We start from the raw sequence: 13108 nt of genomic DNA, 5'->3' as shown, positions 1-13108 counted from the left end.
AATATATAAATTAGATATATAAAATAGTAATAATAATAATAATAATATCAACGTATATTTGTGAATTGTAGGTGTAAGCAGATAGACCCTAACATTACAATGTTGATTTTACTGTATGCACTGGAATAGGGAATTGCGTCTGTGCGCGTGCGTGCGTAATAAATGCGCGCGCCTGCCAGAGTGACTATAAAACGACAGCGCGCGAGTGATGTGTCCGCTCAGTCAAGAGTTTATTCCGTCATTTTGACATTTTAGGATGGTTTGCCTTAAATTAAAATAGCTATTCAAGGTCAGTTCAAGTTATCGTCGGCTGTATGTGGATTTTGGTGAGTTTTCATCTATGTTCAGTTACTGTCTGCAGGACTAATTGTCGGTTTATATTTTCTCTGTGGTAATTTTTGTAACGGCTTCTGCTGCGTCTTTGTTTATACGCTTCTGATTCTGTTCTCTTATGTTTTCTCACATGATTAAAGCTGTTTTCAGCGCCTGTCAGTTGTAAGATATTTGGAGAAGATGATTCCACCTGGAGACTGTCTGTATGCTGGGAGAAAGAGGAGAAAACCTGTGCAGAAACAGTTAAGTAACGTTAGTTTATTAGCATGTCTGTGTTTCTGGTAGTACGAATAATACAAAACAATAATGGGAAAATCAGTAATTAATAATAATTTGCGTAGTAATCATGAATGATAATGTTCCATATTCATATGTACAATGAATCTAAATAATGACACTGTATGATGATAAATACGTTAACTTATGTCTATTTGTAAAGTAGGAATAGTTTGTCAACATTTAAAGTTCATGATGATTTTAAAGTTAACTTCAATGTCAGTGAACTAAATAAAAAGAGAAAACTACGATAACACATCTTTATTATGATTAGAAATTTTCGATATTATGTTTGGAGATTTATTTGTGCAGGGCATACTAATAATGACATTTGAACAATTAAGATTAAAGTTTCCCCTTCTGTTAAACATTTTTAAAAATATATTCAGGTGAGACACTATATTACCACAATGCAAAAGGTTAATTTAGGACCTCTCTCTTCCCTCCCAATAGATGCTATTATAAGAAAGAGAAAAGAACCCGAAGGATTTGTGTCTTATATGTATAGCAACCTTAACGGCTTGTATGAGGGTAGTGTCATCTTCAAAACTTAAATGGGAGAATGATTTAAAATGCATTTATGATCAAGATACTTGGGAACCTATCTGTAAAAGTGCCTTAACATTTTCGTTTAATAATTAACATAGATTAATACAATTTAATATTTTACAGGGTATATTATACACCTGATCGATTGCACAAGATAAGTGATTCAAATTTAGAGTGTTGCTCTAGATGTCAGATTGAGTTTGGTACATTATTTCATATGTTTTGGACATGTTCCAAACTTAAAACCTATTGGAGAAATATAATACAAACTATTAGTAAAATTGCCAATGTTAACCTTTTACCTGATCCAAGATTTATGTTACAATCAAATGAAAAATTTACGTTTTAATTAAAATGGCTCTGATAGCAGCAAAGAAATGTATTGCTATACATTGGAAATCAGTAGAACCGCCAAGTCATATTGCATGGCTTAGAGAACTTTCTTCTTATGTTCCTGTTAAAAAAAATAACGTTTAATCTTAAAAAAAAAACTCTTTAATGTTTAAGAAGACTTGGGGTAAATTTATTGAATACATGAATAATTTAGACTGAAAATACGGATGGAAAAGTATGACACTATTGCTTTAATCCTTTATTAGTCATTATTGTTTGTTTATTTCCTCTTAATTTACACACCAGCTCGATGTCTCAATAGTATGTCTATTTAAGTGTTCTGTCTTGTGAGGGTGGAAAAGGGGTGGAGGGTGGTTAGAAAAGAATGTTTACATGTATAAATTATTGATGTAAAAATAATAAAGAATATATTGATTATAAAAAAGAAATTTTCGATATCAATAATTATAATTGAATGTTGATTCATGTTCAAGCATGGTGATATTTATATTGTTATTATAAATTGTAGTATAATTAACAATAACATTTGAGCAATTCCAGCATTATGGATGTGACATTTGCAGTAAAAACTCAAAACATAAATTCACAGAAAAAGTATGTGAACATTATATTGAAGCATCTGTTTATATTTCTCAAAACAGCTAACCACAGAGTTACGACGTCTGAAAAATGTCAATCTGTAAATATTTATTATAATGTAAATAAAGAAATTAGACATGCTTTACGGATGTGACCAAAAAGTCTGTGAGTTTACAAGATTCATTATACTTTATAGAAATGTGTTAAACTGCACAACCCAAAATATACAATGCTTATCAGAAAGATAAGAGTTAGCTCTCTATTAAACAAACATGATTGATTTTATTTTATTTTACATGTTTTTCTTTATGAGGAAAAAGCTTCATAGATGTGACATGAAATTACCACTTGTGAATTTAGTAAACCTAATATAGTTGTTTGAAAACATTGGTAGACATTTATGAATATTTTTACAGTACTGTGAAATACAAGCCTACACAAAAAACTTGGAAAGGGTTTCGCTATTTTGGTGAATACTTTTTTTTTTAATGGGAAGGTTTACATTTGCACAGAATTGGTCATTTATATAATATTTATAGTAATATAATAATAATGATAATAATAATAATTATTATTATTAATATTTAATTTTAATTTCAAGGTCTTTATTTAATTGCCACATCAGTAACTTAGGGCTATTTTCATGGCGAAATTGTACATAAAAAATAATTTATGATCAAAACAAATTCGTACTACATTAAAAAGTTACAGACCAATATTTTTCATTTAAATTTTTTATAAGTAACTTAAAATTCTTTTTTGTGGTACCTTTTTTAAATGCCCATCGTAGTACTCTCCTTATAAAAAAGTTGTCTAATGTTATTCAAACACAATCTAATCACATCCCAACAAATTATGTTTCTGGAATATCAAGGTCTGAAGTTCATCAGTACTGTTATTTACTTGCAAGACAAATAAAAGCAATGAGAGAGATATATAAATAACATTTTGAAAAACACAAAAGAAATAATACGTAAAATATAATTATTGGTATGCTTACAATAATAATGATAATTTAACCACTGTCAGTACAAATAAAACCAAGAAAGAATGTTATTATTAAAAATAATAACATTTTTGTTCATACATACAAAACAAAATGATTCATTGATCATACAACATACAAGATACATTTTGTTAATATGTTTACTAGTAAAATATTTATGATTACTATTCTTATTTTTTGTATTATGAGTGTTATTGTGATTATTTGTGGTTGCAATGATAATAGATTTAACATAAATTATTTATTTATTCATTTATTTATGTATTTATTTATTTCAGGGTTCTTGCATGACCATTTACTGACAATAACCAAAACATTAAGACAAATATTATAGTATATATTATATTTGGCAAAAGTATAAATCATATTATGTAATGTGTAATGTTATGTCATGTTCACGTTAATAATTCGATTATTCCACCAGCGTGTCAAGCTGCTAGTTAGTGTGTTGATATGTGAGTGGTGTTCGTGTCAGTTAGTCGCTTAGATGCCACACGTGTTTGAAGTGTCACATTAAATTATAGTTTGTATCATCAGGAAACCAGAGAAAGCAGATCAGAAATCGAATCCATCCAAGCGGCACCGTGACCGTCTGAATGCAGAGCTGGACCGGCTGGCGAGTCTCCTGCCGTTCAGTGCAGAGGTCATCACTAAACTGGACAAACTGTCAGTGCTGAGACTCAGCGTCAGCTTCCTGCGGGTCAAGAGCTTCTTTCAAGGTAAGGAGGAGTGTTTCATTGGGAGTTTTAGCGTTTAAATGTTGCTTTTCAGTGATGCTTTGTTTAGGTGATTGTCATCCTTCTGTCATAAATGATGAATGTTAATGAATAGTTGCTTGTAGAATGAAAGGTTAAATGATGTCATGTGTATATAAAAAAGCAGAATTATGACGTTTTAATTTGATTGATTTATTTGGAGCAGTATAATTGCACTCTTAAACTTTTAAAAACAATTATTGATACACAAATACATTTAATCTGATCATAATTAACAAAATCTGTGTACACTCAAAATAGCAATTGATTTTAACCGGTTTGTGATGAAGCACAAGCTTATTATTTAGAAGACAGTTTCAGACGGCATTTAGAGATTTTGCGTCTGAACACTTCAAATACATTATTTTTGATAAGTAGAAAAAATAAATTGTGCTCTTTATGTATTTGTGATTAATAAGGCTTTATGATATAGTAACAAATTATTAAAGTTGAACATGGATATACACTAGTGTGAAAAAGTGTTTGCCCTCTTTCTGATTTCTTATTTTTTAGCTGTTTGTCACACTTTAAAGTTTCAGATTATCAAACAAATTTAAATTTTAGTCAAAGATAGCACAAGTTAACTCATCATACAGTTTTGAAATGCAAGTTCATTATAGAAAACAAAATACAGAAATACATAGCCCTGTGTCAAAAGTGTTTGTCTCCTAATCCTAATGACTGGTCGCCCCCCCTTAGCAGCAACAATTTCAAGCAAGCATTTGACTGCAATTTGCAATGAGTCTGTTGCCATGCTGTAGAGCAATTTTGCACTACTCATCTTTGCAGAAGTGTTGGGATTCAGCCACATTGGAGGGTTTTTAACCACAAACCACATTTTTAGGGTCAGACCACAGCATCTCACTTGGGTTTAGGTCAGTACTTTGCTTTACTAGGCCTCTTCGAAGTCCTTATTTTGTTTTGTTTTTTCATCCATTCAGAAGTGAACTTGCAGGCATCCTAGATAAGTTATTGCTGTTTTCTCCATTGTTCCATGTTTTTGTGATTTGTTCACAATGACTTTCTCTCTCTGTGGTTCGCTGCAGTCCCAAAGCTTTTGAATTTGTTTTAAAACTTTTTCCAGATGGATAGATCTCAATTATTTTCTTTATCATTTGTTTTTGAATTTCTTTGGATATCTGCATGGTGTCTAGCTTTTAAGTATCTTTTGGTCTACTTAAACTTTCCTATTTAAAACCAGTTAAACTCCGGTACCGGATTCATGATGTCATCGACTTTCGCTTTAAGATTTAAAGGGCTAGCATTGCACCAGACCCCCTTAAGTGGTTTGGTTTGAAGGTGTAGAATCTATATTTGATGCACATAAAGTTTTTTACACTTAAATTCACAGTATTTTGGATACCCGAGCTGGGTATTGAACATTGGTTCATTTTCATATTTTTCATATTTCATATATGACAAATGTACAAGCTATAGCTCAAATGAAAGCACATGCCTTTGCTCATACAGCTCTAGCATTCACATATCAAACAGTTGTCGAATGAATTGCGGTGTTTCCATGGCGCAGAAGTGAAAACAATACATTTATGATCAATAAGCAGCCACAGATAGCACAGACAGCTGTCATCTCTTACCTTATGCTGTGCGCTTCAGGGCCATTTCTGTTTTTGAGGTGATGTGCCTAAGTAATCCTTTTAAATGTCTGACATGGTCCAAACATAGTGTTTGATCAAACAAAAGAATAGTTAAATATGGAAACATTGATCAATCCCTGTGGCTTGTAAAGCACATCTCATCAGTTGGAATACAATAACTTTTGCATAGATTATGGTAGAGACATTTTTCTTTTTTCCTATGATTACAGACATGTGCAGGAATATATATATATATATATATATATATATATATATATATATATATATATATATATATATATATACATACATACATACATACATACATGTACATATATATATATATATATATATATATATATATATATATATATATATATATATATATACATATATATGTGTGTGTGTGTGTGTGTGTGTGTATATATATATATTTTTATTATTATTATTATTATTATTATTTTTAATTGTAGTGGTCTTTCAGTGCTTGAAATCATGACAATTAATCATTTCCAGCGTTATTGCATCTACGCTGGAGTTTAATAATATCTCCTAAGTATAATAATTGCTAATAATGCTATAAATAATTTATAATATCAGTTAATATATGCTACATCATGATTTTTGATTTATATATTCATAATAAATAGGCAAGACCACCCAAACTAACATCTGCAGAGTTGGTTTGTGGCATGTTTCATTTCATCTTTACAATTTTTGGTTTTTAAACATTCATAGTGCAATAAAGTGGACATATATCACTTTTGGCCAAGACTGCTTATGCATGTTTGTAATTTTAACTCATATTCTTAGTATGTATATTAAATAACATATAAAGTCACATGTGATCAATACTTTAGATCCATAAGTGTAATTAAGCTCCTATTTTTACTTGGCATGTTAAATTATATATGCAACCAAGAGGCAAAACCTATTGAGTGTGGAAGTGGACAGAAATTACTCATGCAAATTAAAAATATGATCTCCCATATACTGTAACCAGTATTGGTCATGATCAATTATTTATACAACCAAGAGGCAAAATGTAATTTAACATATTAGGTTTAAAGAAAGATTTTTATTGAGTATGTGAAAACTCTGACCTAACATGCTAGCAAATACACATGTAGTTTTTCGTGTTACAAGATTTATGTTCTATGTAGGATGAGTCCATATGTATCTATATATACAGCATAAACGCTCTGTGTAGTGTAGATATTGCCATATTGCTCTCTCATACTGTTTATTGTGACTGTTTTATGACCTCAGAGTCCAAACAGATCAATTTTGAGCGGGTGTGTGTGGAGAGCTGGCGGTATTTGAGCTGTGCTAAATCTCTCTAACAAAATAGAACCAATAATAAAAGTAAAATAAAGTCATGATATTTGTTGATTGAAAAGGAAGGAAATGTACTGTTTGGACTTTAAACATGGTGTCCAGGGTGACTTAAAGTGTTTTAAATTTCTAAAACTAAATCTTAGGCCTTAAAGTCTTAAATTCACTGAAGTTTTTTCATGTAGGTCTTAAATTATTTTAAGTGGGTCTTAATTTCATTCTTAGTCCCTTTATTAATCTGGGATCGCCACAGCGGAATGAACCGCCAACTTATCCAGCATCTTATCCTGTATGTTTTACGCAGCATATGCACTTCCAGCTGCAACCCATCACTGGGAAACATCCACACACACTCATTCACACATACACACGGACAATTTAGCTTACCCAATTTAACTTTACCACATGTTTTTGACTTGTGGGAACAGAAACGCCAACTGACCCAGGCAAGGCTCAAACCAGCAACTTTTCTTGCTGTGAGGTGAACGTGCTACCCACTGCACCATCGTGCAGCCTCCAATCAGTTCAACACATATCCAATCACCAACAATACATCTCAATAAAACTTTTAGCAAAACTCTATTTAGGGACTGATTGGCCCTATTGGAATTTTTTTTTAATTCGTATGTATACAAATAGGATCTGCTTGTTTTGACAAATTATTCAAAATATGTGGCTAAGAAATAAACAAGTAGAATTAGTTTTTTGATCATGCAAGTAAAAAAAAATCCTTAGCGGTTAGCCCAGGTGTGGGCAAACTTGAACCTGGAGGGCCGATGTCCTGCACAGTTTAGCTCCAACCCTATTCAAACAGACCTTCCTATAGAGTTCAAGTGATCTTGAAGACACTGATTAGTTTGTTCAGGTGTGTTTGACTAGTGTTGGAACAAAACTCTACAGGGACACCGGCCCTCAAGGATCAAGTTTGCCCATCCTTGGGTTAGCCCTATACAAGTCTAAAATTTCATTCTTGATGGTCTTAAAAACGTCTTTAAGTCTTAAATGTGACTTTGTTAAATCTGCAGAAACCCTGTTTAAATTATATGCCTATACGTCTTTTCAAAACTTTTCCATGACACTAATAGCTTAAAAATGTCACATTTATTGAAAGGTTTAAAGCAGCTTAACTTTAATAAGTAGGACAAATAACAGTATTTACTTTCTTTAACTATAGAGACTTTATTTCTTTTTTAATTAATTGTATATAAAAAACAAATTGTTTTGAATAAAATATGTTATTGTCACATGAGAAAATCAGTTTACATACAGTTGAAGTCAATTATTCGCCCCATATGACTTTTTTTTCTTTTTTTAATATTTCCGAGGAAGAGGAAGAAAATTTTCACAGTATGTCTGATAATATTTTTTTCTGGAGAAAGTCTTATTTGTTTTATTTTGGCTAGAATAAAAGCAGTTTACATTAAAAAAACACTTTAAGGTCAAAATTATGAGCCCCCTTAAGCTATATTTTTTTCTGATAGACTACAGAACAAACCATCGTTATAAAATGACTTGCCTAATTCCCTTAACCTGCCTAGTTAACCTAATTAACCTAGTTAAGCCTTTAAATGCCTCTTTAAGTTGTGTAGAAATGTCTTGAAAAATATCCAGTCAAATATTATTTACTGTCATCATGGCAGAGATAAAACAAATCAGTTATTAGAAATGAGATATTAAAACTATTATGTTTTGAAATGTGTTGAAAACAATCTTCTCTCCATTAAACAGAAACTGGGAAAAATAAAATGGGGGGCTCATAATTCAGGGGGCTAATGATTCTGACTTGAACTGTACTTTCCTCACACATCAAAATAGTGGAAATTTTCTAATGTCCACAATTGTAACCAGTGGTATTAAAGTTGTGATTAATTAAATTTCAATGCAATTCTGACTATATATCATGTGAAATTTGTGTGTTGGGGAGGAATAAAATTCATACGTCTCACTTGCTCAAATGGGTTATTATTTACAATTTTAAACAATTAACTTTTATGTTTATGTTTTATTAAATTTTGTTACTATTTCGTTTTTTTCAATAACAGTTCTCATTAAATAAATAATTTTAATAAACAATATTTTTTGGTTTGAAGGTTTGAGTAATTCCCTTTAAAACAGGTTTTTCACATTAAGTTTCACTAAATCACTTGTTTGTTGTCAATAAAATGAATTAAGTGTTTAAATATAATGGGATTACGGCTGTGAGCTTTGGTGTGTTTTTGCACAGGTTTGTGTTTCTGTGATGAATGCAGTCATTTATAATGCAAGATCTGACCCTGAAGAACTTGAACCGTCACAGATCTTGTTTCGTGCCAGCCTTGATCTTTCACTTCATATAAGATTTATGCGTTTATTATGTTCAGACATCAAATTTGAACAAATTACACTTCTCAAGGGCATTTTGGGTTTTTTAGTCGGCTCTCAATTTCCATCACATTCATTCAAGCCATAAATTATATTCAAGGCCGTGGCAGTGTAGAAATATATTAGAAACTCTAGGCAGGTTTGGTGATGAAACATGGATTGGCATCAAAAAGGGTTTCATGGTTTTCATTGTTACACACACACACACGCAGAGAGACTTGCTTTTATATACCGGTGAGAACTCTCATAGATGTAATGATGTTTCTGCACTCATAGAAATAAAAGTATAGGAGCTGTCACTGAGGTTTTACCTTTTCAAAAAGTACGCATTTGCAACCAAACAGTCCATATTGGTACCTCAAAGGTGCATTTAGTTTCCAAATGTACCCAAAATGGTACCTTTGAGGTACTGTGATGGACATTTTTGGAACAGGAAGGGCACCGCCTCCGTGACAGCTTTATTTCTGACAGTGTACTATACAAACCACATATTCTATCCCCCTATCTTGATCCTACCACTAAACCCAACCCTTGCATCAAACAATCTGCATTGTTATATTATTAAAACTTTTTATTCTCTGTAGTTTAAAAGCATGTTTACCTATGGGGACCTTTATTTTGGTGACCTCGATGACCCCATGAGTATGTTTACGTTCAGGTTTAAGTCCTCACTAGGATATAAAAACAAGCACACACACAACACTGCATTGTTGAAGATTTACTTTGCAAAATAAAAGCATTGTGAAACAGGATTTAACTCAATAATAATAATAGTAGCACTTTAAAATAGTGGTCCATTAATAAATGTTATTTACTAACATGAACTACAGTAACTGTAAACAATATAGTACAACATTTATTAATCATAGTTTGGCATTCATTCATGCATTAATAAACTCCAAAATTATTCTTGTTAACATCACGTAATGGACTGTTAACATGAACTGAGTTAACGAATAACTTTTTCATTAACTGATGTTAACAAAGGTGAATCAATACTGTAATAATCATCGTTAATTGTTTCATTCATGTTATTAAATACATTAATGGACCATTATAAGAATTACTACTTATAATACTTATTTATGCATAAAGAGTAACAAAAATATAATAGATGACTTCTCTAATTCTTTTTAAACAAGCAAAACTATCACCTGTCAGTTCTTGCTACCTTTGGCATTCATACTTGTTTTTACTTGAATGTAACATCAGATTATTTTGTGTGATGTCTTATAACATCATCATAATTATGGACCAATATAATAAATCATTTTAAATAGCACAAATTTCTTTTAACCTCATAGCGTGACAATTTACAAGTATATGAATTTAATTAATAAAATAAAAGCAGACTCAATAGAATCTACACATATAATTCTAAAAATGTTCAGTAATTGAAAATCAAAATCGTTTTATGCCAATAAGCTACCATTTATCTGAAGTTGTCTTGTTTTTTTGTTCATGCCTTATATAACTCATAGCGTGTCTCAGTTTCATCTATTTTCTTCCATCTGTCAACAATTGTCTCTTTGTTTCATGTTGCACCAAAATTACTTTCTTCTGTGGATCAAAAAAGTAGATATTTTCAGAAGTCTGCTGTTCACTTTACAATATAAAATGCATAATTAAAATATCTAATCGTCCATAAAATATCTATAATTTTATCATCCACAAATTAAAGTACACTGCAAAAAGCAATTAGTTACTTTAGTTTTAATTATTTTAAGTAAGTTTAATTTATTTTAAGTAAGTTGATTTTACTTACAAAAAGTCTTTACCCAAATTGACTTAACTTTTATACCATTGCACATGCACTATTGGTCAGAAGTTTATTATTATTATTTTTTAAACATTTTATAAATAATTTAAATAAAATTATTCTGTTTGTCAAGGCAGCATTTATTAAACGTAAAAGAAAAGTTAAATAGTTCAGAATTTATCTATTGCTTATTGTATGTATTTTCAAGTGAAATTATTACTCCAGTCATTATTGGTTTTATTACCATTACTAATAATAAAAATAATAATGATAATTACACAGGGTTTTTGCTACATAAATTTTTCCATGGCAGGGTGCAACACCAAAATTCGTCCCGCCATGGCTACATTACAGCTTCTCAATTAAAACTTTCAGTCGTTAATTTTTAATAGCGGGTTTTAATCCAACCAAAACATATTAAATGGTAATTGAATTATAACAGCACAAACTTTTCTGTAACCGTAGTAGTGCTATGCGTTATTTGTTTAACCCTTTAAGGTGACATACTAAGGTGATGCTAGCAAACACAACATATAGCTTGCAGCTAGGATGAACACAGTTTCCGTAATTATACTTTATTTATAGATAAAGGTCTATGGTTCTGCATACAACAAACAAATACCTTATCTCGCTGGAGTTTTGACGTTTCACTTTACTTCAGGACACATCAATGCTGCTCTGTAGGTCTATTGTAAACATTCATAAATATTCCTCGAACATAATCACTACATAAACACACTAAATTGCACTTTAACAGCGTTTATTTGAGAGCGCACAAGATTGCACTTGAGCAGCATATATTTGAAATATATTTTAAAAATCGGCTTGCAAACAAAGAGATTTGCATGCTCGTATTACATAAATCTGATCTCAACTTGTAGTACTGCGCTCATGACATTTGTCATTGAATTAACGCCATAGGTAGTTGGTAGATCTGTGCAAAAGGCCTGCCGCCAAAGCTGGAAAAAAAAATCCTAGAGGAAACGCTAACAATAATAATTAATATTAGAGTGATTTCTGAGGGATCCTGACTCTGAAGACTGGAAAAAATGAAGCTGAAAATTCATTATTAAAGTCATGGGAATGAGTTATTAAATTAAATTATCAACTACTTTTGAACAGTTATTTTATTGTGCAAAACCATTTTACAATTTTAGAATTTTTACTGTATTTTTGATTAAATAAATGCAGCCTTGGTGAGCAGAAGAAGCTTATTTTAAAACATTTTAAAATCTTAATGACCCCAAACTTTAGACAGGTAGTGTAGGTTGTTTGCCTAATAATTATAAGGCAACAACCAAATTTTTTTTTTGGTAAAGTTAACTAAGCCCTTTTTTACAGTGTAAATGATGAAATAGTTGTCCTTTTTAGCTAAACTATCCCTTTAAAAGAGATTCTAATATACACTTTTTGTTCATTTATTATTATTATTGGTGTATTATAAATCTCAGGTGTCTCCAGAAAGAATCTCTAAAGTTTCACCTCAAAATAACTCAATGATCGTTTATTACACCATGCTCTAAATTGGTTGTGCATGCATGACCGAGACAGAGTGTGGTCCAGACATTGTGTTTTCTTTCTACACCACAAGTCTAAAACACAGCAGGAAACCCTGTGAATGCCTTTGTTGGTCCAACACCATTCTTAGAGGCTTGTTCCGTGCAATTAAAATCAAATCGTGACCGTGGCACTGCCAGGTCAATTCCAGCAACCGATCTATGTAGAGTGCATATGAAATGTATAGAGACAGATCAGTGATTCCAACACATTTTGGGCTGCTCCTACATAGAAAATTGCAATTATTTCTCGTTGCTGATGAATGTTATTAGACATCACACAAAGGAGTTTAAAATTACATTTAAGTAATAAAAATTATGTATTTAAAGGCCAAAAGTTGCAAAAATGAACAGTAGATCATAGTTTTACTGTTTTAAATAGAATAAGTGAAGTCATCTTTTATATTTTTGTTACTGTTTATACATAAACATAAGTAATAATTAAGAAAACGTATTGATATGGATTATAAATTCGATCTTTGTTCATCATACAGTAGGTATCCTTCATCTTCTTATCAGCTAGATGTAATCTAAACTGTTTCACGTCAATGTGTGTAATGATTTCGCATCTTGGACACTTTAAAAGCTTTCACGATAGCTATCTTTCCATCTAAAGATGCAATTTAAATTATTGCGCAAAACTGGAAGAT

At 31.1% G+C, this 13108-nt stretch overlaps 1 protein-coding gene across 3 annotated transcripts in view; it reads left to right on the top strand.

Annotated features, from left to right (window-relative positions):
* Positions 1-214: 214 nt before the first annotated feature.
* Positions 215-13108, top strand: part of ahrrb (aryl hydrocarbon receptor repressor b) — a 52411-nt gene continuing 39517 nt past the window's right edge. For 2 of the 3 annotated variants that reach the window (XM_087239797.1, XM_087239796.1), the window contains exons 1-3: positions 215-326; positions 474-575; positions 3635-3816. In XM_087239797.1, the coding sequence (XP_087095923.1) occupies positions 514-575; positions 3635-3816 (244 nt within the window). In that variant the 5' untranslated portion in view covers positions 215-326; positions 474-513. 3 annotated transcript variants of the gene reach the window in all.

The sequence above is a fragment of the Danio rerio genome, chromosome 2, assembly GCF_052040795.2.
Source record: "Danio rerio strain M-AB ecotype USA chromosome 2, GRCz13ab, whole genome shotgun sequence".
In the NCBI taxonomy this organism is placed as follows: Eukaryota; Metazoa; Chordata; class Actinopteri; order Cypriniformes; family Danionidae; genus Danio; species Danio rerio.
This window is presented reverse-complemented; position numbering and strand designations above follow the sequence as displayed.